Source organism: Felis catus, chromosome D3 (genome assembly GCF_018350175.1).
Source record: "Felis catus isolate Fca126 chromosome D3, F.catus_Fca126_mat1.0, whole genome shotgun sequence".
Lineage (NCBI taxonomy): Eukaryota > Metazoa > Chordata > Mammalia > Carnivora > Felidae > Felis > Felis catus.
The window spans coordinates 34062131-34087103 of NC_058379.1; the positions used below are offsets into that span (position 1 = coordinate 34062131).

General features: G+C 43.8%; 1 protein-coding gene across 1 annotated transcript in view; it reads right to left on the minus strand.

Moving 5' to 3' along the window:
* Positions 1 to 17938: 17938 nt before the first annotated feature.
* The window catches only part of APCDD1 (APC down-regulated 1), a 34470-nt gene continuing 27435 nt past the window's right edge, over positions 17939 to 24973 (minus strand). Inside the window, exons 4-5 of the mRNA XM_023241742.2 lie at positions 21401 to 21722; positions 17939 to 20009 (exon numbers count right to left, since the gene is read on the minus strand). Coding sequence (XP_023097510.2) covers positions 19558 to 20009; positions 21401 to 21722 — 774 coding nt within the window. The 3' untranslated portion in view covers positions 17939 to 19557. The remainder of the gene's footprint in view (positions 20010 to 21400; positions 21723 to 24973) is intronic.

Below are 24973 nucleotides of genomic sequence, written 5' to 3' on the forward strand. Positions count from 1 at the left end.
ACAGATGAATCTGGGACAAGGAACCTTGGGCACTCAGAACACCCAGGAGTTCCTCATCCCAGGAGCCCCCTGCCAGCCCCATAGAACTTCCAAGATCCCATGAGATTGGACTTCCTCTGGGAAGAGTGGTCATGGCTGTAGCATCCCAGGCCTGATTTCACCATTCTCTGAGCTGCCCCTACACTAAGCTCATCTCAGCCCATCTTCTCCCTGCCCCTCCATCAGGACCCACACTTACTTCCCCTATACACATGCGGTCACATAGCATATCCTGCAGGGCTCTAACTGAGCCCTGTTGGCTTCTTGGGACACTCCACCCACCTGGACCAAAAGAATTTTTTTTTTCAAAATATTAAGATTATAATTCTGGGTTGTTGTGTAACTGAATATTTTCATTTTTATTTCTTTTCTGCATTTTAAATACTTCTACATATGTGAAACATATCATGATTTTAAAAAGATATCTATTTATTTATTTATTTATTTATTTATTTTTAAACTTTTTAGTGTTTATTTATTTTTGAGACAGAGAGAGACAGAGCATGAATGGGGGAGGGGCAGAGAGAGAGGGAGACACAGAACCGGAAGCAGGCTCCAGGCTCAGAGCCATCAGCCCAGAGCCCAACGCAGGGCTGGAACTCAGGGACCGCGAGATCGTGACCTGAGGCTGAAGTCAGATGCCCAACCGACTGAGCCACCCAGGCGCCCCAAGATATCAGTTATTTAAAAAAGTGAGTAAACATATAGATGGCAGGCAGATAAAACTGATAGACATCTATAGAACACACTATGCAAAAATAGAATACACATTCTTCTCAAGTACTCATGGAACATTCTCCAGGGTGGCCATACGTTAGGCCACAAACAACTATCATTAAAATGAAAAAGACTGAAATTTTACAAATTATCTTCTCCGCCTACAATGGAATGCAAGTAGAAATCAATAAGGAAAATATAACTGGAAAATGCACAAATTTGTGAACATTAAACAACACATCCTTAAACACCAATGGATCAAAGAAGAAATTGTAAGAGAGAATAAGAAAATAAGCAAAATTTGTCTTAAAGTGACAAATGAAAACAAAAACACAACATACCAAAACTTATGGGATCCGGTGAAACGTGTGCTCAGAGATAAATTGTAACTAAGGATGTTGACATTAAAAAGGAAAGTAGATCTCAAATCAATAACTTAAGTGTCCACCTTTAGGAACTAGAAAAGGAAGAGGAAACTAAAAAAGAAAAAAAACTAGAAAACTAAAAACTAAAAAAAACCAAAAAACAAAAAACAAAACAAAACAAAACAAAAAACTAACAAGCTAGCAGAAGGGAGGAAATAATCAAGATTAGTAGAGAGATAAATGAAATAGAGTGTTCAAACAAGTAGATTAAAAATTAGTTCTTTGAAAAGATCAACAAAATTGAAAAACTAAGGAAAAAGAAGATTCAAATTACTGAAATCAGAAAGTACCAGCCTTGCAGAAATAAAAAGGATTAAAAAACAATACTATGGGGGCGCCTGGATGGCTCAGTCGGTTGAGCGGCCGGCTTCGGCTCAGGTCATGATCTCGCGGTCCGTAAGTTCGAGCCCCGCGTCGGGCTCTGTGCTGACAGCTCAGAGCCTGGAGCCTGTTTCAGATTCTGTGTCTCCCTCTCTCTGACCCTCCCCCGTTCATGCTCTGTCTCTCTCTGTCTCAAAAATAAATAAATGTTAAGAAAAAATTAAAAAAAAAATAAAATAAAAGCCAATACTATGAAAACTTGTACATGACAAATGAGATTACCTAGATGAAATGAACAAATACCTAGAAACAGCACACTACCAAAACTAACTGAAGAAAAAATAGAAAATCTCAATGACCTATATAACAAGAGATTAAATCAGAAAAAAAAAAAAAAAAAAAAAAACAAAAAAAAACCCTGCCAACAAAGAGAATCCCAGGACCAGATGATTTCACTGGTGAATTCTACCAAATATTAAAAAAAATTAAAGCAAACTTTCTCAAGTGCTTTAAAAAACAGAAGAGAAAGGAATACTTCTTAACTCATTCTATGAGGCCAAAATTACCCTGATACCGAAGCCAGACAAAGATATTACAAGAAGAGAAAATGATAGACCAACATCCCCAATGACTACAGACGAAAAAATCCTCAATAAAACACTAACAAACTGAACCCAGCAGCATACTGCACATAAACATCATGATCAAGTGGGATTTATCTCAGAAATGCAAGGGTGGGTGGTTCAATATAAGAAAATTGATCAATTGAATGCACTACATTAGTAGAACAAAGAAGGAAAAAAAGCCCCACAATCACCACAATTGATGGAGTAAAAGCATTTGACAAAATCCACTACCTTTTCATCATAAAAACACTCAACAAACTAGAAATAGAAGGGAGCATCCTCAAAATGGCAGTAGGCATTTATGAAAAACTCCACAGCTAATATCACACTCAATGATGAAAAACTGAAATCTTTCCTGCTAGTATCAGGAACAAGACAAGGATGCCTACTTTGGACCCTTATCTTCAAAATTTTACTGATTGATGGGGCGCCTGGGTGGCGCAGTCGGTTAAGCGTCCGACTTCAGCCAGGTCACGATCTCGCGGTCCGTGAGTTCGAGCCCCGCGTCGGGCTCTGGGCTGATGGTTCAGAGCCTGGAGCCTGTTTCCGATTCTGTGTCTCCCTCTCTCTCTGCCCCTCCCCCGTTCATGCTCTGTCTCTCTCTGTCCCAAAAATAAATAAAAACATTGAAAAAAAATTAAAAAAAAAATTTTACTGATTGTTATATCCAGAACAATTAAGCAAAAAAAAAAAAAAAAAAAAAAAAGGAATAAAAGACATTCAAATCATAAAGAAAGAAAGAAAACTATCCATATTCACAGATGACATAATCCTATGTAAAATCCTACAGTATCCTTATGAAAATGATTAGAGCTCATAAATGAATTCAGCAAGTTGCAGGACACAAGATCAACACACAAAAACCAATTGAATTTCTATACATTAGCAATATATTAGCAATAAACAATCTAAATCTATTAGCAATCTATTAGCAATAAACAATCTAAAGGGAAATTAAGGAAGCAATTGCATTTTCACAGGAACATTAAAAGGAATAAAACAGTTCGGAATAAACTTAACTGAAAAGGTACAACACTTGTACACTGAAAACCACAAAATATTGTTGAAAGAAATTCTAGAAGACCTAGGTAAGTGGAAAGTCTTCTGTGTCCATGGGTTGGAAGACGTAATACTGTTAAGATGGCAGTATTTCCCAAAGCAATTTACAGATCTGCTGCAATTCCTATCAAAACTCCAAGAGGCTTTTTTTGCAGCAATGGGAAAGCCAATCCTGAAGTTTATACAAAATTGCAGGGCACCCTAAACAGTCAAAACAAAGGGTAAGGCCGCAGTACTCATATTTCTTAATTTTGAAACTCACTACAAAGCTACAGTAATCAAAATAATGTGGTATTGGCATAAGGATATACCATAAATAAAGGTATATGTGAGATCATATTCCTCTAGATCATGGAATAGAATTGAGGCTTTATAAATGACCTATACATCTATTTTTCAACATGTCTGTTGAGATCATTCAATGGGGAAAGAATAATCTCTTCAACAAATTGTGCTGAAGAAGGAAGTTGGAACTCTATCTCACCCCATATACAAGAATTAATGCAAAATGGTATTTAAAACTATGAAAATCCAGGGCGCCTGGGTGGCTCAGTCGGTTGGGCAACTGACTTCAGCTCAGGTCATGATCTCGCAGTCCGTGAGTTCGAGCCCCGCGTCAGGCTCTGTGCTGACAGTTCAGAGCCTGGAGCCTGTTTCAGATTCTGTGTCTCCCTCTCTCTCTGACCCTCCCCTGTTCATGCTCTCTCTGTCTCAAAACTAAATAAACGTAAAAAAAAAATAAAAAATAAAAAAATAAAACTATGAAAATCCTAGAAGATAAGGTAGGACTAAGTCTTTATGACCCTTAGATTTGGCAATGATTTCTTACATATAATATCAAAAGTATATGTAAGAAAAGAAAAGAAAACATAAATTGAACTTCATCAAAATGAAAAATTTTTGTGAATCAAAGAACACAATCAACAAAAAAAGGAAAAGCCACAGAATCAGAGAAAATATTTGTTAAATCATGTACTCAGTCAAGGTCTAGGATCCAAAATATGTAAAGAACTCTTAAAACCCAACAACTAAAATACAAGCAACCCAATTCGAAATGTTCCAAAGACTGGAATAGACACTTCTCCAGAGGAGACGTACAAATGGCCACTGAGCGCATGAAAAGATGCTCAACATCGATAGTCATTAGGGAAATGCAGTGTTAAAACTACAGTGAGATACCAATTCACAATCACTAGGATGGCTATAACAACAATAACAGAAAAAGGGAAACAACAAGTGTTGGCGAGGGTACAGAGAAATTGAAATCTTCACACGATGCTGGTTAGAACATAAAATGACACAGCTGTCCCTCAACAAGTTAGACATTATGACCTGGCAAATTCTACTCCTGGGAAAAAGCCCAAAAGAATTTAAAACAGGTGTTCAGATAAAAATTGGCACACAAATGCTCATAATAGCACCATTGTCAATAGACCAAAGTTGGAAACAACCCAAATGAATGAATAATGAATGAGTAAACAAAATGCGGTATGCGATGGAATATTATTCAGCCACAAAAAGGAATGAAGTACTGATAAATGTCACAACATGGATGAATCTAGAGAACATGCTGGATGAAGAAGCCAGGCAGAAAAAGCAACATATTGGAGGATTCCATTCAGATGAAATCTCTAGAATAGGCAAATCCATAGAGACAGAAGGCAGATGAGTGATTGCCTGGGGCTGGGGGAAGCAGGTAACAGGAACTACTACTTAAAGGGTATTGGTGTCCTTTGGAGGTGATGAAAATGCTCAGGAACTAAATGGCGGTGATGGTTGCCTAACATTGTGAATATACTGAATGCCACTGACCAGTGTACTTTATAAAGTGGTTAAAATGATAAAATTTAAGTTACATGACTTTAAACACAAATCAAATCATTATTAATTCAGAGGCGCCTGGGTGGCTCAGTCGGTTAAGCCTCCAACTTCGGCTCAGGTCATGATCTCACAGCTCGTGGGTTCGAGCCCCACGTCGGGCTCTGTGTTGACAGCTCGGAGCCTGGAGCCTGCTTCGCGTTCCGTGTCTCCCTCTCTCTCTGCCCCTCCCCTGCTCCTGCTCTGTCTCTTTATCAAAAGTAAATAATGTTAAACAATTTTTAAAAAATCATTACTGTTCAAATGGTAAATTATAGATATCATCTAAACTTCATTCAGTGTCATAGTTTTCTGAAAGTGAACAACTCTGCAAATGCACCGATAACATCTTGCCTCAGATGGAAGTCATTTCTGTTGCCTTGTCAATATTCAGTTGCAAACACTTAGAAGCCAGGGTCCATGTACTCATCTCTGAAGTTTTCACAGTCCTGCCATCCCACCATCCCACCCGGAAACGTACAGTTGCCTTATTCATGCCTTACTCAGCAGCACATTTGCATTCCCTTTTTATACTGTCTTCCCAACACATTCAATGTGGATTTCATGGCCACGACAGTTCTCTTTTGAAGTTTTTAAAAATAAGTTGTGTTTATGAATTTCTTTCTTTTCTATCCTTTTAAAATTCAGCTTTGAAGTTATTTAAAAAAATTTTTTTTAGTGTTTTTATTTATTTTTGAGACAGAGCATGAGCAGGGGAGGAACAGAGAGAGAGAGAGAGAGACACACACACACACACACACACACAGAATCCGAAGCAGGCTCCAGGCTCCGAGCTGGCAGCACAGAGCCTGACGTGGGGTTCGAACTCACGAACCGGGAGATCATGACCTGAGCCGAAGTTGGACGCCCCAACGAGCGAGCCACCCAGGCGCCCCATGAAGTTATTTATATAATGACAACAAAAAGAAGAGCGTGTGCAAATAAGTGTGGGGATTAAAACAACTCGTCAATGAGCACACAAGCCAGTTGGTAGCAGCAGACGTGCTGCGTGTACTAGAGAGTAAGTTAGTCACACCTCTCGAGCTTGCATTGTGCACAAGAATCACCTAGAGAGAGATCTTACTGAAATGAAGATTCTGATTCAGGAGGTCTGGAATGGGGCCTGGGAATGTGATTGCTAACACACTCCCAGGGGACGCCACGCTGCTGGTTCATGGTCCACACTCGGAGAAGCAAGATGCGGAAGCAAGCCCTGAGCACCAGCCAGGCCTCCAGGATATTTTCTGGAGGGAACCGGACAGTCCACGAATCCAGGACACTGATAAGTGCAGGTCTGCTATAAACATTTCTATCCCACCGGGTTAGGCTTCTCATCATATGAATGCAGAAGCTGAACACAGAAAAGCTGAAGGACTTACTCAAAGAGGGCAAGTGGGCAGTGGGTGAGCAGGCATTCAGATGCGGGTCTGCTTGGCTCCGAAGCCTGTGGTCTTCCCACTGGATGTCTTGCACAGATGCTCAGGGAAGGGCTACAGGAAATGATGGCAGTTCTGGCCAACGCGCCCAGAGGAAACAGCAAAAAGGAGAAAATAGTTTCCAGGGCAAGATCGGTGACTTTCGGGATCGCTTACAAATCATTAGAAGGGTCAGCTAAAGGTAAGAGGCTAGACACTCTCTTCCTTAAATTTGTGTATTACCACAAACACTTGGGGCTTGCAGAGTTCCTATTAGCTTGTAATTATTTTTATCATCACCATTTTCTCCAACATCCTGGTGCTTTTTGAGTGAATTGCGACTGGAAAGTTAACTTCTTGGCTCTCTGTGGTCTGGAAAAATGATCAGAAACTAGGCACAAATGAACAATTGGGCATAGTGCAGTGATGTTATTGCCTACCTCATTCCTTAGAAGAAAGGTTGCTCCAGAAATAGAAAGTATTGTTTTGTTTTGTTTTGTTTTGAATCAGACTGCTCATTTGAATTCATATTCACCGCTTTATTATGCTGAAAATTGCACATGACTTCTTTGGCTCTTTGGCTCAATCATCACTTTGATGTTTTATTTATTGATGCAAAAAAGGGACCTGCCTTTCAAGTTTGTTATCTCCCATTTCAATGGAATTTTTCAAAGTATCCAGAAACCAGCTTCATAGTCCCGTCTACCCAGTTTGGAATTGGCACAAGATTCTGAAGCGTTATTGGTGCCCCTGGGTGTTTCCTGCCATTTAGTTTCAAGCTAATAAGGAAATGCAGAGGTTGGCTAGAGTTTGCTATGAATACTGTAGATAGACATTTGTACTGGAACACACTCAAAGAAGTTTCTTTAGAGAATGCATTTTATCGCACCAGGGACTTTGTTTTTTTGGCCATTGAAATGATTTGTATTTGGAAATCAGAGCCATTTCTCATCTTTGACCAACTCTTTTGTGAAGTCTGAACTTCCACGTTTATGGAATCTGTCTGTGACATCATTCAGCCGTTTCCATGGCAAAGAAAGTAATTTTTAAAAAGTTTAGAAAAAGTCAAGGAAAAGACAATATAAAACGTAATATTGTTTTTGGAGAAATGTCTATTCCAGTCTTGCGCCTATTTTGAAAATTAAGTTACTTCCTTTGTGTTTGGCTACTGAGTTGTAGTAATTCCTTATACCTTATATTTCTTGGAATATGAACCCCTAATTAGATATATGATTTGTAATTTTTTTTCCTATTCCATAGGCTGCCTTTTTATTCTATTAATTGTTTCCCTTGCTCTGCAGAAGCTTTTGAGTTTGATGCAGGCTACTGATTTATTTTTCCTTTTGTTGCCCTTGCTTTTGGAGTCACATTCAAGAAATAATTGCCGAGACCAAAATCATGAAGATACTCTCCTATGTTTTCTTCTTAGGAATTTTACAGTTTCAGGTGACATGTTTAAGCTTTTAATCCATTTTTATTTGAACTTTGTATACGGTGAAGGGTCCAATTTCATGTTTTTGGGTGTGGATATCCAGTTTTCCCAGAATCATTTGTTGAAGACGCTGTTCCCATGTTTTCCTAGTGCCCGTGTCAAAGATGACTTCCTGTATAAGTCTGACTTTATTTCTGGGCTCTCTATTCTGTTCTATTGGTCTATGTCTTTATGCCAATACCACACTGTTTTAATTACTGTAGCTTTGTATATATTTTGAAATCAGGGAGTATGATGCCTCTAGCTTTGTTCTGCCTCAGGATAGCTTGGGCTCTTCAGGGTCCTTTGTGGTTCCATATATATTTTAGTATTATTTTTTCTATTTCTGCAAAAAATGCCATTGAGATTTTGAAGGAATTACATCGAATCTGTAGATCTCTCTGGCTAGTATGGACATTTTAACAACATGAATCTGTCCACTCCATGAGCTGGATGTCTTTCCATTTATTGTGTCTTTAATTTCTTTCATCGATGTTTTATAGTTTTCAGTGTGTAAATCTTTTGCTTTCTTAGTTAAGTTCATTCTAATATGAAAAAAACAAGCTATGAAATTAGAGGATATATTTGCAAACTATGAATCTGACAAGAGGTTAATATTTTAAAAATATAACTCTTACAATCCAAGAGCAAAAGAAATAAATATCCTGATTATGAAAAGAATTATGCACAATAATTAAGTGGAATTTATTTCAGGCATGCAAGTCTGGTTCAACATTTGAAAATCAAAAATGTAATCCATCGCACCAATAGAGCAAAAAAAAAAAAAAAAAAAAAGGAAAATCACATGATGACATCAATAGATACAGTAAAAGTATTTGACAATATCCAACATCCACTCATGATAAAAATCCTCACTAAACTAGGAATAGAGGACTTAAGTCTCCAACTTGATAAAGACTACCTACGAAAACCTACAACAAACATCATCTCCAATGGTGACAAACTGGAAACTTTCCCACTGAAACCAAGTACAAGGCAAGGACATCCCCTCTCACCATCACTTTTCAATAGCATATTAGAAGTTGTAGCTAATGCAAAAAGGCAAGAAAAGGAAATAAAATACATGCGGATTGGGGAAGAAGAAATAAAACTGGGTTCACGGTTGACATGGTCATCTGTGTAGAAAATCTGAAAGAATCAACAAAAAACTTTCTGGGACTAATAGGTGATTATAGAAAGGTTGTTGGGACATAGGAGTAATATACAAAAGTCAATCACTTTCCTACATAGTAGCAACAAGTGGAATTTTTTTTTTAACGTTTGTTTGTTTTTGAGACAGAGAGAGACAGAGCATGAATGGGGGAGGGTCAGAGAGACGGGGAGACACAGAATCTGAAACAGGCTTCAGGCTCTGAGCTGTCAGCACAGAGCCCGACGCGGGGCTCAAACTCACGGACCGCGAGATCATGACCTGAGCCGAAGTCAGACGCCCAACCGACCGAGCCACCCAGGTGCCCCAACAAGCGGAATTTAAAATTAAAAATACAACGTCCTTTATATTAGCACTCTAAAAAAATTAATACTTAGGTATAAATCAAATAAAATATGTACAAGATCTATATGAGGAAAACTACAAACCTCTGAGGAATAAAATAAAATAGCTAAATAAATGAAGAAACATTCCATATTCATGGATAGGAAGACTCAATAGTTTCAAGATGTCAGTTCTTCCCAAATTGATCTATAGATTCAGTGCACACCCAATCAAAATTTCAGCAAGTTATTTTGTGGATACCGACAAATGGGTTCTACAATTTATGTAGAAAGGCAAAAGACCCAGAATAATTGACACAATATTGAAGAACTAAGTTGGAGGGCTGACACTACTGGACTTCAAGATTTACTTTAAAACTACAGTAACCAAAACAGTGTAGTACTGGGGAAAGAATAAGCAAATAGATCAATGGAACAGAACAGAGAGCCCAGAAATAGACTCACATTAATGCACTCAGCTGATCTTTGACAAAAGAACAAAGGCAATACAATGTATCAACAAATGGTTCTAGAACAACTGGACATCCATATGCAAAAAAAAAGAAATGAACCTAGACACAGACATTTCAGCTTTACAAAAATACTCAAAATGAATCATAGACCTAATGGTAAAACATAAAACTCCTAGAAGATAACATAGGAAAAAAAACCAGATGAACTTAGGTAGGGCAATGACTTTTTAGATACAATACCAAAGGCATGATCCACAACAAAAAAAAGTAATAATTGATAAGCTGGACTTCATTAAAATTAAAAACTTCTGCCCTGTGAAATACAATGTCAACAGAATGAGAAGACAAGCTTCAGACTAGGAGAAAATATTTACAAAATAAACACCTGATAAAGAACTGTTATCCAAAATATACAAAAAAAAAAAAAAAAAAAAAAAAAAAAAAAACCAAACCTATTTAAACCAAAGAATAAGAAAACAAAAAGTCCAATTTAGAAAATGGGCTCAAGACCTTAATGGACACCTCATCAAAGAAGATATACAGATGGAAAAGAAGCATATGAAAAGATGCTCCATATCATATGTCATCAGGGAAATGTAGATTAAAACAATGAGATACCACCACACAGCTATTAAAATGAACACCACCAAATGCTGGTGAGGATGTGGAACATCAGGAACTCTCACCCATTGCTGGAGGGAATGCAAAATGGTACAGCCACTTGCAAGACAATTTGATGGTTTCTTACAAAACTAAACATACTCTTACCGTATGCTCCAACAAGAATGCTCCTTGGTATATAGCCAAAGGAGTTGAAAACTCATGCCTACCCAAAAACCTGCACATGGATATTTATAACAATTTGATTCATAATTGCCAAAACTTAGAAGCAGCCAAGATGCTTTTCAACGTGTGAATCAATCAACTGCGGTACATCTAGAAAATGAAATGTTATTCAGTAGCAAAAAAGAAATGATCTATCAAGCCATGTAAAAACACGGAGGAACCTTAAATGCATATCACTAAGTGAAGAAGCCAACCTGAAAAGAACTACATATTGTATGATCCAATGACATGACATTCTAGACAATGCAAAACTATGGAGACGGTAAAATGGTCAATAGTTGCCAGGGGTTAGTGGGGTGGAATGGGGGAGGGATGAATAGGCGGAACACAGAAGATTTTTAGGGCAATGAAAATGCTCTGTATGATACCAGAATGATGGATACATGTTACTGTACATTTGGCCAAACCCATAGAAGGCACAGCACCAAGAGTGAACTGTAATGTAAAACCGTGGACTTTGGGTGATAATGGTGGATCAACATAAGTTCATCTATCCTAACAAATGTACCACTCGGGTGCCAGGATGTTGATAATGGTGGAGGCTGTGAATGTCTGGGAGCAGGAAGCATCTGAGAAATCTCTGTACCTACCCCCCAATTATGCTGTGAACCTTAAACTGCTCTAAAAACATAAAGTTTTATTTAAAAAAAAAAGAGCAAAGGACTTAAGTAGGCATTTCTCTGAAATTACATACAAATTGCCAATGGGTACACTAAAATCATTAGGGACCTGCAAATAAAGACCACAATGAAATATTACCTTCTACCTGCTAAGACGGCCCTTATAAAACCACTTCACCACCACCACCACCACAATAAACTGATTAACAAGTATTGGAGAAGACGTGGAGAGATTGGAACCCTTGTAACTGCTGATGAGAATGTAAAATGGTGCGGCCACCATGGAAACTAACATGGTGGTTCCTCAGATACTTAAAAATAGAATTGCCATCTGACCCAGCAATTCCACTTCTGCCTATTTGTTCAAGAGAAATGAAATCACTGTCTCACAAAGATATCTGTACCATGTTCGCTGCGGCATTGTTTATAATAACCAAGATGTAGAAACAACCTGAATGTCCATCAACAGACAAATGGATACATGGGGTATATGCACACCATGAAATTTTGCTCGGCATTAAAAAAGAAGGAAATCCTGCAAAATGTGACAACACGAATGAGCTAGAAGTACATTATGCTAAGTGTAAGAAGCCACTCAGAAGGACAAATGCTGTATTATTGCATTTATATGTGGTATGCAACATAGTCAAACTCACAGAATCAGAGAGTGGAATAGTGGTTGTCAGAGGCTGTGGGGCGAGGGAAATGGTTCTTGTTCTTCAATAGGCATAAAGTTTCAGTTATGTGAAACACGTAAGTTCTAAAGATCTGCTGTACAACATCGTGCCTATAGTTCACAATACTTTCCTGTACATTTCAAATTCTGTTAAAAGCCTAGACATTCTCAATCTTCTTACTATAATAAAAAAATAATACATGTAACACACACCACGTTTTGGCATTGAACTCTTCATATTGAAAATAAAAGCGTCAACTAATTCAAAGTCATAGTGACTACGTAAGTCACCTACGGGAAGATTAATAGGGCACGCAGGCAAATAGAAAAGAGCTTGGGGTGAAAACGTGAAATCTGACCTGAATTAAATGATCATTTACTCCCTTCCCCCAAGTGGAGAGTGAAGTTTGTGTAATATGGAAAATATTTTTCACTCAGCATGCCCTCATGGAACCTGAGCAGTTCAGCTTCTCGTCCATGTCTCTCCTCTTCTTGTTTGCCCCCTCCCCCTGTCCAGCAGTTAACCTGTCTCCATGGAAATGCGATCTGCAGTGTGAGGGGCCACCACATGTGTGGGCATGGGCCCCGGAAGATTGGGTCAGGTAAGGAAGGACTTTACTGCTTATGAAAGGAGGCAGCTCCTTGGAAAGGCTGCCATCAGATTCGCCCAGATGTCCTAGAAGCGCTAAGGCATCGTCTGAAAAAAAAAAAAAAAAAAAAAAAAAAGATTCAAATGCATATTTATGTGTTCCCTCTAATGAGATCAGATGTGCCACAAAGATAGAAAAACAAAGCTGGTCACCAAAAGTGGGGGAAATGAAGGTTATTTATGAAGGAATGCACCAAAAATGAAGGGCAAGCAACGAGGGCCAAGCCTGGTGGGGAGCCATGCAAGGTGTGGGAGGAAGGGCTTCCAGAGAGAGCAGAGAAGACAGCTGTGTGGAGAGGACTGTCTGGTAAGAGCCGTGGCTCTGGCAGCTGACCAAAGTGAGCCAATGGGGAGAGAGCCAGGGCTCCTACCAGCCAGTCCTCTCCACACCCTCTCCACACTCTCTCCCACCCCTCTCCTCCCGCCTATAGCCCCATTGGCTGAAGTCGGTTGGATGCCCAGGGAGTGCATGGCTGCCGTCTGTGTGGGGACCCAGGCGGGGAAGAGTGGAGCCCAGATCCGGACCTGGAGAAACCAGCAGATACTACCCTGCTCAGCTTACCATGGAGTCCTTCCCCTGGAGTTTCCTCTGGGCCTCTCCTGCTGAGCATGGCTTCTGAGAACTTCATCCTCAAGACGTAGGTGAGCCTGTATACCTGAAATGTCTAGGCTATGGCCTGGCTGATAACACCACCCCACAAAGGGGAGCAATGGCTGAATATTTGACTTGGGTGAAAGAACTGAAAGGCACAATGGAGAGCTGAAGTGAGTGATGGACTGAACAATGGCTATTTAGCCACCCTGGCAGATGTGGCTTTACCTGGACTGTGTGATAAGCCAGGGCCAAGATGAAAGTTGGCCTCAAATATACTTTGGCCCCAGAGAGCACGGACGCTAGTTCATGTACTTCTACCCAGAGGATCCCTCCCATGCACAACATGCTGTTTCTAAGGACTTCCACTGAGTGCATTAAATATCTCTCCGGCTTGACCCGAGGGGCTCAAATACCTGTCCCTCGAACCTTAAATATCAAGTGTGTGCTGGTGTGTGAGGAGCCCATCCTGAAGGCACCTTTACCCATTGGTCTAGTAGACCTTGGACCAACCAGGAAAGATCAGGACGGAATCATCTTGGGTTGGCTGAGGAACTGAGGGTCGTCACTCAAGCCTGACGAGGTTTGGAAGTTGAAAAGGCCCACTTGTTGCAAAGAGGGCATCGGTTGTTCTGTCCAGATGGTTCCCGAAGCCTTCTGGGAGGAAAGAGGCTCCCTCGGCTTTCCCAAGCCTGATCCTGGGAAGAATGACTGGGAGTTTCACTCTCAAACTTAAAAGCAGAGACTAATGCCCCCCCCCGCCCCGAGTCTCGAAGCATATGTTAGTCCCCGATCTCAGGATAGAGAGAGACTCTTCTCTCTCTATCTTATCCTGAGATAAGGATAAGGTAAGGATAAGATAAGATCTTATCCTGAGATCGGGGACTAACATATGCTTCGTAAGCTTTGCTCGCTGCGTCTCCACATGTTCTGGAAGGGTGGGTGATAAAGTCCCTAAAGAAAAACTGGTTTGTTTGTAGGGAATTAGGACAAGCAAACCATGACCAGACTTTTCAGCAAGAACTCCAGACTGCAAAGCGTGGTACTAGGTTGAAGATTAAACAAAGCAATATATGTAGACAACCAATTATGATGCAATATATTCGGTGAGCATTCAAGAAACAGCTGCCGTGCTTGAGAAAACCAGGCTGAACTGCTGGGGCATAAAAAAAAAAAAAAAAACAAAAAAACAGCTCACTAAAAGCTCTTTGATTCCCTAATCCTTGACCTCAGGGAGCTTCACCTTCATCATCTATAACATGAAATTAATAACGCCTTTTTGGTCTGCTCTAGAGCTGATCGAAGTTTCCAGGCAGTTTAATGCTTGTTTAAGGCTATTCGCTAGCCTTATTTTAACAAACATTTAACACCTGGTCAAATTTCATGGGCAATAGAATCTGGAACACGTAATGGGGAAGAACTGATTTGTACATTGACAAAATACACACACGGTTAAAAAAAACAGAAAGATCTTCCCATTGATAAAGGGCCGAAAAAGCATTGAAAATGCATAAAGATGTCCACCGGAATTGGATAATGATTGCCTCTCTTTCTACATAGGTGGCAGAGAACTCTATAAACGAGGTTCTTTCTTTTTAATGGCCCACGGTGCATGTATTGCTGTGCTCTCCATCCGATATTAGGAAGAGAATTCATTTCAAAAGCTTAATTTGTGCAAAGGGATTTTTAAGACAAAGCAGCCCTATGTGTTCCGAAGGTGTCTTTTGTTTCCAGGGAGAGCAAGGCAGCAATAGCGGAAGAGGTGTTTTCTTGCAAATACGAGTTTCCCAGGACAAGCTGCTTGCTTCTAATACAATGCAATATACTCTCTTTTGCTTCGAGACTGCACACTCTTTTCAGGGAATTTTTTTTTTTTTAATGCTCTACTTAGGCACTATGAGTTTGAGAATACTGCGAGGCTGGTTAACTATTTTCTTTTACGTAAGTGATGCTGGGACTGAGAGGGTAAGACCGAAACATGCAACTGATGTCCTAATTTTTCCATCTATGAGATATCTCAGTTTCAATGAGATATTTCAAGACTTCAAACTGATTCCAGGGCAGATGCATTACCCTGGGCCTAGCATATGAGAACACAGCCTATTTTAGTTAGGGAACAGGAAGATATTCTGTAAATGAGCTTTATTTATTTTTAAAAAATTTGTGAAATGTTTATCCATCCATTTTGACAGAGAGGGAGCACGCGCACGAGAATGGGGGAGGGGCAGAGAGAGAGGGAGAGAGAGAGAGAATCCCAAGCAGGCTCTGAGCTGTCAGTGCAGAGCCTGACACGGGGCTTGATCCCACTGACTGTGAGATCATAACCTGAGCCCAAGTCGAGAATCAGACACTGAACCGACGGAGCCACCCAGGCGCCCCATAAATGAGCTTTCTTAATACACAGTGTCCCTCACCTGTTTGTTATAACCTTGATCTTCTGAAGGTTACATACGTCCTCTCAATTGTCCTACCTATGCTGCCTTATCTGCTGCAGAAAAAGCCCGAGCCTCAAGTGCCTAAAGTCCTCACGAAATACAATTCCCAGCCTTCTGAGGATCTTTCCCAGCCTTTCATATCGCTTGAGAGGGAGGCACTTCAGGAGGAATAAGAAGGCCGGAGCAGTCCCTGAGCGGCTGACCAAGCTGCCAGGAGCCCCTCCAGCTCAGGAGGATGAAGATTTACCCACCGGATGCCGCGGCGGCGTGGAGGCCTGGGGCTGCAAAGTGCTGCTCTCTGTGCCCGCAAACCCTCTAACCTCTAAATTCTAAGGTAAGAGCTACACAAGATTGATGAAGTGAAGGGGGTGTGGAATTTCTCAGGTGGTGTTCCAGAGGGCGTAGGGCTCTCAGAGGTGACTGTGTGGCAGATGTGAGACACCAAGAGACCAAAAGGAATCCACGGAAACCATGGGGGTGCCCACCGGTCGGATCCTGCAACCTGCTGCCCAGCGTGCCGTGCATTGGAGTAAAAGAGCTGTGTTTGCTCAGTGTGGCACCCTTTGTGGAGCACAACTTGGTGTCGGGTCTCCCCTGGAGTAATGTGGTTATGTCACGTGACCGATGTGACATAACGTCATCACGTCTCAGTCAATGGAGAACCTGGAGGTCATAACCGCCCCCCCCCCCCAGTATTTTTTTCTCATGATAGTGTCACTTATTTCTGCCTGCTGGAACACCGGGGAAATGGGACAATCATAAAATAGGAGTCCCACGTACCTTCAGAGACTGTTTACCCTGCAAGCCGGAAACACTCTTGGACCATCAGAGGGATTTAAAGAATTAGTACTTTAGGACACGTGATTCAGGAAAGAGTGCTTACACATTTTCTCATGAATCCAGAAATCAGTGAGAAACATCTGCCCCAGCTACCTTTATTTATGCTTGATGCAGAGGTATCCTTACGAAAAATGTTTGGATTCATGAAAGCTTCAATGTCTCGAAATGGCCGGAAAGTTCTGTGCCGGGCAGAGAAAGTCTGTGTGTGAGAGTGGACCCACTCTCGCTTGTATTTCCACCCCACATCCTTGCTCCAATATCACCACTTTGGGATGGTCTGCATTTTCCTTCGAGGACAGCATCCCGAAATGCCCAGTGAGGTCCCATCTGTCGGTTTCTGCACTCCATTGCCACGTGCCTAGTAAGTCTTGTAGGGACGGGGGAAGGGGGATTACCACGTTACAATAAAACATGGCAACGTGTGTGTGGACTGTTTTGAACGCCATCTTTGTTTTCAAGATATATTTAAAGAGCTGGTGGAATACAGAATGGCTTTTTTATGATTGTGAAAGCCGTCCCTTCAACCAGGAATCACAGGACTTCCATTAATCCAGTCATGTTTACAAGGTGTGTGTAAAGCCCCATGGAGGATGCCCTGACCCCCAGCCTCTCTTGCAGGCGTCCTTGGTGCTGGGCACTGCTGAGAGTCACCCCCGTGGGCTGCCACGGCACTGTGGCATCATCACGGACTGTTCAGGATGGCGGGATGGACATCACAGACACTGGGCCCGGTGTCAGCTACTACTCTCAGCAGATGACCAGATCTGTCATGTCCGCACAGGTGGGGGACTGGAGGCTCCAGGAGGCTTCTGAGTCCAAGGTCAACTTGGAGTTTACAATGCTTGCCCAAGGAGCAACTTCCTGATCCTGACCATCATCAGCTACTACCCAGGAAGGGAGCAAGTCTAGTTGTAGCAGGCCAGGGAAGTCTGGAAGAGCTGTCCTTTATTTACTTACTTCTTTCACCAAACCTAGAATTTACACGTGGACCTGCCTGCTACTAACTTCCTAACCCTTATGTGTCTTAGCATGTCATAACCAAGACAAGATGTGATAAATGTGGGGGATACAGCAAGTGACAGGCATACACCTAACTGGGTTGATAACTTGTGAATAAATTATACTGGCCATTCTCTGTATAGAGTATCAGAAAGTGATATGACCACATGAATGCCACCCTGTCCCTAAGACACATATACATACACATACATTATATGCATGTTAATACCTATGTATTTGGATATAAGTGTGTGTGTGTGTGTGTGTGTGTATGTACTTTTTAAGAGTGTGAGCAGCTAAGTCTAGGTGAGTGGCTGTGAATTAAATGGCTATAAATCTATCACTTTTATGGCAAATCACTGAGGTATTCTTTAGCGGTGAACATAGTTTTCCACATAATTTTATTATATCCTTTAAAGATAGCATTAGTATTAAATAGATCCACAGGCAAAATGTATTCTGTGGGAGTATCGTTGACATCTTTGTTTATGAAACTTGGCAGACATTTAAGTTAGTATTTTCATTTGAATAAACCCCCTCAGTATGCACCACAACTTAAAATATATTCTAAAGATAAAGCACTTTGGTGCTCCATGCTATCCATTTAGCTTATCACCATCCTGAATGCTACAGCATTTCACAAAGTTAATTTTTAAATACAAGTACGACTCTTGACCTTGAGCATGGTTTGATGCTCACTTCCGGTTGCATCCAGGCTTTCAGTGACTTGCTATTTCCCTCCATCATAGCACTTGGTGTGCAGACAGCACCGTTTGTAATAATCCAAAGTAATGGGCAGACGTGACTCAGGCGCCCTCCCAGTGCCTGTGAGGAAGACGCTCACAGATTCTGTAGAAGGTGACCCTGAGACTCTCTGCCACACGGCCAAGGCAACAGCAGGACAGAAATCGAGTCAAGCTGGCATGTCCGATGAGAAAGCGGCTTTACCCAGAGCCTGGGTTTCACACGAGTCGAGGGTCTAGTGCAGCGCCCCCGTGAGGGTGCCTTCACTGCACTCTCTGAACGGCCAGGCCCCTTAACAGCAAAGCGTGGTCTCTGAACAGTCATCTTTGAAGTTAGCAGAGACGGCAGAGTGAAGACGTCTGGTCGCCCCTCACCAGAAACACCATGAGCCAGGACGACGGTCCCACGAAGAGGCAACTGTGGAAGGAACAGGCACTTTCTATCAGTAAGGTGGCATTTAACACACTGTGACCATCCCGGAGGTCACTGCTCCTGTCTGTACTGCTTTTGATATTTGCTCAACCGCCCTCGTCAACGGAGCAGGAATAAAGCAGTGTGCGTCCTGCAGCCACCCAGAGACCGAGTCTCCTTTCCCCACCAGTTAAAACAATGATACTTTAAATTATGTTGAAACTTTAATTACAGATACTTTTGCACTCAACATCTGACAGCGTGGATTCCCTCCTTTTGTTTTGCATAAAGGCTGTCGAGGTGGTTAAGCTAAACCCTGTGTCTTTCCCTATGTACATATCTACACCCAAGTCTCTTCTTTATTAATGAAAGGTGTCTTGATTGCAGTTCCAAACCAACTCCACACTGGATTCCCAGGTCATAAAGCAGTTTTGAGGGAGGACAGGAAGCGACTGCGGTATAGTGGCAAAAATACGCCATAGCTTGATATCCATTTAAGTTTAACTCGGAAATTTAATAATAATTACAGGGAAGAAAAGAAGAGGACTTAGCTGTCACCCTGCCCCCTCTACCACACACACTAGCTCGACACTCTCTGCGGTCTTAAAGTGCAATTACTCTTGAGAAGGCACTCAGGCCTGGGATCCCATGGACGGAGTTCAAAGCAGGAACTTCAAACAGCGCTGCTCAGGACTCAGGCCGGGAGGGAGGGGGCCGGACAGCAGAAAAGGAGCCACAGTTCTCGGCCATTCAAGTGCATCACAAGAAGTGTCCTTCCTTTTTGTAAAGAAAACCTGTAAGTTGTAAGGAATCCTGGTGTGGAAAAACATATAGCTTTTTAACAACTTCTATCTGAGGACGTGCCACTGCAGGAGAGTCAAAAGGCCAGCAAGCGTGGCCAGGAGCAGGGGACGAGCGCTCCTCCCTGGCGCCCGGCTCCCATACTGGTGACCCCGGTGGTCCTCGGAGAAGTCCTCGGCTCTGGGCGCAGAAGACGCACACTGGACTAAGGGCATCTGATAGGAGGTGGCCCTCTTCTCAGGCCTGTCCGGACTGGACCCGTCGCTGGGCCTCTGGCCGTTGAACAGCAGATAGCGGCCGCGGGCATCCTGCTCCATTTTGAAGATCTCGTATTCGGTGTGAGGTAGCTTGATCCCCAGCGCCACACAGCCGTTGGTGTGGGTCACGTCCTGCTGGACGCCCACCTGCCAGGAGCCCTCGGCCCCACACTCGTTCCCATTGAAGACGTTGAGGAGCGAGGCTGTGGCCGCATCCATGGGGGTGACCTTCATGTGGTTCACTGAGAAGGAGAGACGACAGGGTGGTGACTCTAAGGGGGTGGCGTGCGGTGAAGAAAGCACTCTGTCTGCACAGGCCACCTGCTCTAAACCCGACCCCGCGCAGCCACCCACCTGTCGCGGCCTCCCTAAAAGCATTCCCCAGTGGAAAGAGTTCAACGTGTTGGTCCGAATGGCCATCACATTGAATACAATGCAGGTAGACTGTATTTGGTGTATAAATGCGGAGCCCACCGACTCTTCGGGATTGACCAAATATTCGACGCAAACTGGAATTTTATTTTTATGAAAGGTTTGGAGGTTTTTAGTTTTGCTGTCATGTCACACACCTATACTAATTAGCAGTCTTGGAAATTAATACTGGCCCATAGATCAGGCGACTAAAATAAATTAGGCTGCGAGCAAGGAAAATGTGAGTAAACGCATTAAATAAAAAATCCCAGCGCTTGGAGAGGGCTGTTTTTGAAAGACCCCAGGGGATTATATTTTATGTATACCAAGGCAGCTTCGGGGTGGAATCAGACAGAAATGGTTGTTCTCTTGGCCAAATCTAGCAAAGGTCCATATTTCCTGGAGAAAATCTTTCTCTCTAAGCGGAGGGTTAAGATGCCCTGGGACTTATCTGGGTCAGCAGAAATACTTCACATTAAAAAGACTGAACCACGGAATGCCATCCTAGAAGGGGTCACACCCAGTTTCTGGGCCACCTCTCTTTTATTTGTCAATCACATGACTGACTCCGTCTTAAAAAGGTGTACAAGCTTAAAAGATTCTAGAAATAGAGGCCACAAGGCCTCCCTTGCTGATAACAGCCTGGTGAATTTCACCCCTCACCTTACCTTCCTCGCTTAGGTAATCTTTGCAAATCTCAAACCTCCTCAACCCAAGCACATGACAACTCTTAAGCGCGTGACAAACTCAGCGCTGGAAAGGACAACTGTGGGAGCACCTGCGGTGTGACTAACACCTGCTCTTTACTGCCCACTCAAGAAAGCACACGGAATGCAGCAAGTAAGTGTGATGTTATCACAGGGGCAGCTCAGAGTCGCCATGAGCTGTGCACAAGAAAGGGAACATGCAGACTTGAGGTTTCATTACTAGGAGAACATGCTCCTTGACCACATCTGACACCGTGCACAGCGGGATGGGCGGCTCCAGCACTGTGGCCCATGGGCTGAGCCACCCCTGTTGGCCCCATTCTGAGCAGAGAGGACCTCAGAGGCTGTGGCGAATGATGAGCTTGAAGCAGAAAGTCCTCCCTAATCTCTCCCCCAACATCTCTACCGTAAGAAAAACCCTTTCCCTCAGCCTCTGCCTGGACAAAAATGTCCCCAAACTGCCCACTTTCTCACCCGTGGGGCTGCTCCCTTGGGAGTCGAGGTGGGAGCCCTACCTTTGAACACAAACTCAGTTCCTCCCATGACCCTGGAGGAGTGCACGCCCCGGCTGTAGCGGCCCTTGGCGTAGATGGTGAAGGTGGGGTGCTTGCAGACGGGGTCGGAGTAGTGGTAGTAATGCCCTTCCCAGGTGTTATTGTTGTCATGGAAGATGAAGTGGCGCGTGAGGAAGAGGACCTCGGGCCGCACCTCGCAGCGCTGGCTCACCCACTCGCCGTGCAGCCCGACAGTCAGGTCAGCCTTGGGGGGCAGGAGCGGCGGGCGGTGCTCATCTGACCGGTGGATGATGCGGCAGGCTATGCAGGCGTGGTCGTGGTTCTGGAGCCAAGAAACAAACACACGGAGAGACGTTTGTCTTCACGACAGAGCAGCGCACACACGCTTCCTTCAAGTGAGGCTCACCAGTGGGGCCGGGCAAGGCACCACTACTAGCCGCCTGGGAACCCAAGAGACACCTGGAGCTACGCCCTTGGGCACACACAGGAGGGTCGCGGTGGGTGTGTGTGCGCGCTGGTGTGGGCTCAAGAGTGCACCTGTGAGCACCGACATCAGGGACTTGTCTATTTCAGCCGTGATGTGTACTCTCTTTAGAATCCTATCACACGTCCTGGACATTTGACTTCAGAAAGGCGAGCCTCATCTCATACCCGTTGGGACGGCTACTCTGAGCCTAACAGTGTTGACAGACGGAAACATCTGAGCCTAACAGTGTTGACAAGGATGTGGAGAAACTGGAACCTTCGTGCACTGCTGGTGGGAATGGAAAACGGGGCAGTTGCTGCGGAAAAGAACTACCGTAGAATCCAGCAACCCCACCTCCGGTTTATAGTCCGAAGAACTGAAACCAGGGTCTTGAGGAGACGGCTGTTCACCCGTGTTCACAGCGGCGTTATTCACATGGCCAAATGATGAAAACAACCTGATGTGCACTGACGAGTGAATGGAAAAACAAGATGTGGTCCACGCATACAACAAAATATTATTCAATCTTGAAAAGGGAAGGGAATTCTGACCCACGCTACGACACAGATGAGCCCTGACGACATGATGCTAAATGAAATAAGCCAGACACACTTTGGCTCAGGTCACGATCTCGCGGTTTGTGAGTTCGAGCCCCGGGTCGGGGCTCTGCGCTGCCAGCTCGGAGCCTGGAGCCTGCTTCCGATTCTGTGTCTCCTTCTCTCTCTGCCCCTCCCCCACTCGTGCTCTGTGTGTGTGCCTCTCTCTCTCTCAAAAATTAAGTAAATGTAAATAAAAAATAGGCCAGACACAAAAGCACGAATAACTGTACAATTCCACTTCTAGGAGGGACCCAGAGTGATCAAAGCCAGAGACAAAGGAGAACAGTGGTTGCCAAGGGCTGGGGGGGGGGGGGGGGGGGGGGGAGGAGGGGCGAACGGGGAGTTAGTGTTTGACCTGGACAGAGCTTCAGTTCAGGAAGATGAAAAAACTCTGCGGATGGATGGGGGAGACGGCTACACAACGGTGTGAGCGTACTCCATGCCACCGAACCAGATACCCTAACATGGTTAAGATGGAAATTCTGTGTGTGTATTTGACAGTTAGATTTTTTTTCCCACTAAAAACAATGATGAGACACACAAAGTAACACACACAAAAAGGATAACGTTCTAATTGCTGGGATGACAAGGGGAGCTGCGTAGTAAGGCAGGGGTCCTTTCAAAGGAGGGCATAAAGGAGGAGGCCGGAAAGAGGGCGAGAGCAGCGGCCTCTGAGAAGTCAGCACGCACATCCATTTGTGTCTGCTGGCCCCGAGGTTTCAAGGTTTATGGGCTCTTCATTTGCTTCCTGCTTTATAGCTTGAGCCACTTAATTAGTGCAAGATAGCTGCGGCTCTTCCGGGAGTGCCTCCCTGTTGCATTTGCTTCAGAACGCTAACAGAGCCTCGGGGACAAGGGCCATCTGTTTAGGGTTGTGGCTTAGAAAACCTCCAGTGAGTAGAGGTGGCCAGAGACTGCCAGCCACATAAATGCTGTTTGCCTAGACGGCTCAGGGCTCCCCTCAAAATGCCACGGTCTAGAAGACAGCAGAGCTGGGTTCTTGAGCACTTGCCCATTGCCTGGCTATCTGACCTCAGTCAGAGGACGCCTGTGTGCCAGGGGCTGCCTGCCCCTGGCCATGGGCAGCGTCTCTCCGGAATTCTCCCTCCCACACTGGCTGTGGCAAAGCGGACGGAAGCACGAGGCAAATCTAATCAGTGCCGTTGCAGGAGGGTGACAGTTATGGCCCGCTCTCAGGGGGACAGCTCCCGGACACCGGCCTGGGGCTCCCCCAGCCACGGGGCCCAGGGTGTGCAGCTGCTCACTGGTGTGGCCCCAGGCCCGAGTAAAGCGACTGGCAGGCACTCCCAGGAGGGCACACACGTGTTTCCCGAAGTCAGGAATCCAACTTCCCAAGGCCTTTTCATTTTCAGCACTGACTCAGCGTGATGTTCCTGCGCTTGTTTGCTTAAGTGCTCGGATGTCTCCGAGAGCGAGGGAGCTGCCCTCCCTCCACATTCTCCTCCAGGGAGAACTCAAGGCTCACTAACTTGTCACCGTGCTCGTTAGATGAGCCTAGATTGTCACTGAGGGGAGAGAAGGCTTCCTTTGCTAACACCGATTATGGCTTGTAGATGGTAAGATCAAGTGGGCCGCCAGAGAGTGAGACGAAGGCCAAGTCCTCACTGTGTTGGGGTCCCGATGCATCTGTTACGCATTCTGTGCACAGAAGGAGAAGTTCTGGCCAGGTCCTGGGAGCCACGGGCCAGCCCCATGCTTTCAGCGGTGACTGCCGGCCCTGCGGCTGGTGACCTTGGGCAAGTCACTAATCTCTATTCCAATGTCCTAATGTGTAAAATGGGGGTCATTCTGCTTGCATAACTGCTGCAAGAAATTAGCAGTAGATTAAGATGGCTCCCACTCAGTGCACCCAGAATCACTTTGGGGAGAAACTTCTCAGATGAGGCCCAGGGAGCTGGATCGCAGGCATGCACGGCATTTGACAGGAAGACTAAATAGAGGCATGTCTCTCACTACAGGTGCAAACACAGGTTAGGGTGGATAAGATAAAAATGTAGTTAGAGCACCACCGAATGCAAACTGGTGCAGCCACTCTGGAGAACAGTATGGAGGTTCCTCAAAAAAACAGAACTACCCTACGACCTAGCAATTGTACTACTAGGTATTTATCCAAAGGGTAGAAAAATACAACTTCAAAGGGACTCAGGCATCCTCATGTTTACAGCAGCACTATCAACAATAGCCAAACTATGGAGAGAGCCCAAATGTCCATTGACTGATGACTGGGTAAAGAGGATGGGGTATATCTATGCAATGGAATATTACTCAGCCATCAAAAAGGATGAGATCTTGTCATTTGCAACGATGTGGATGGAGCCAGAATGTATTATACTGAGCAAAATAAGTCAATCGGAGAAAGACAAATACATGTGGAATTTAAGAAACAAAACAGATGAATATACGGGAAGAGGAAAAAAGGAGGAGAGAGGGAAATAAATCACAAGAGACTCTTAACTGAGGGTTGATAGAGGGAGGTGGGTGAGGGAT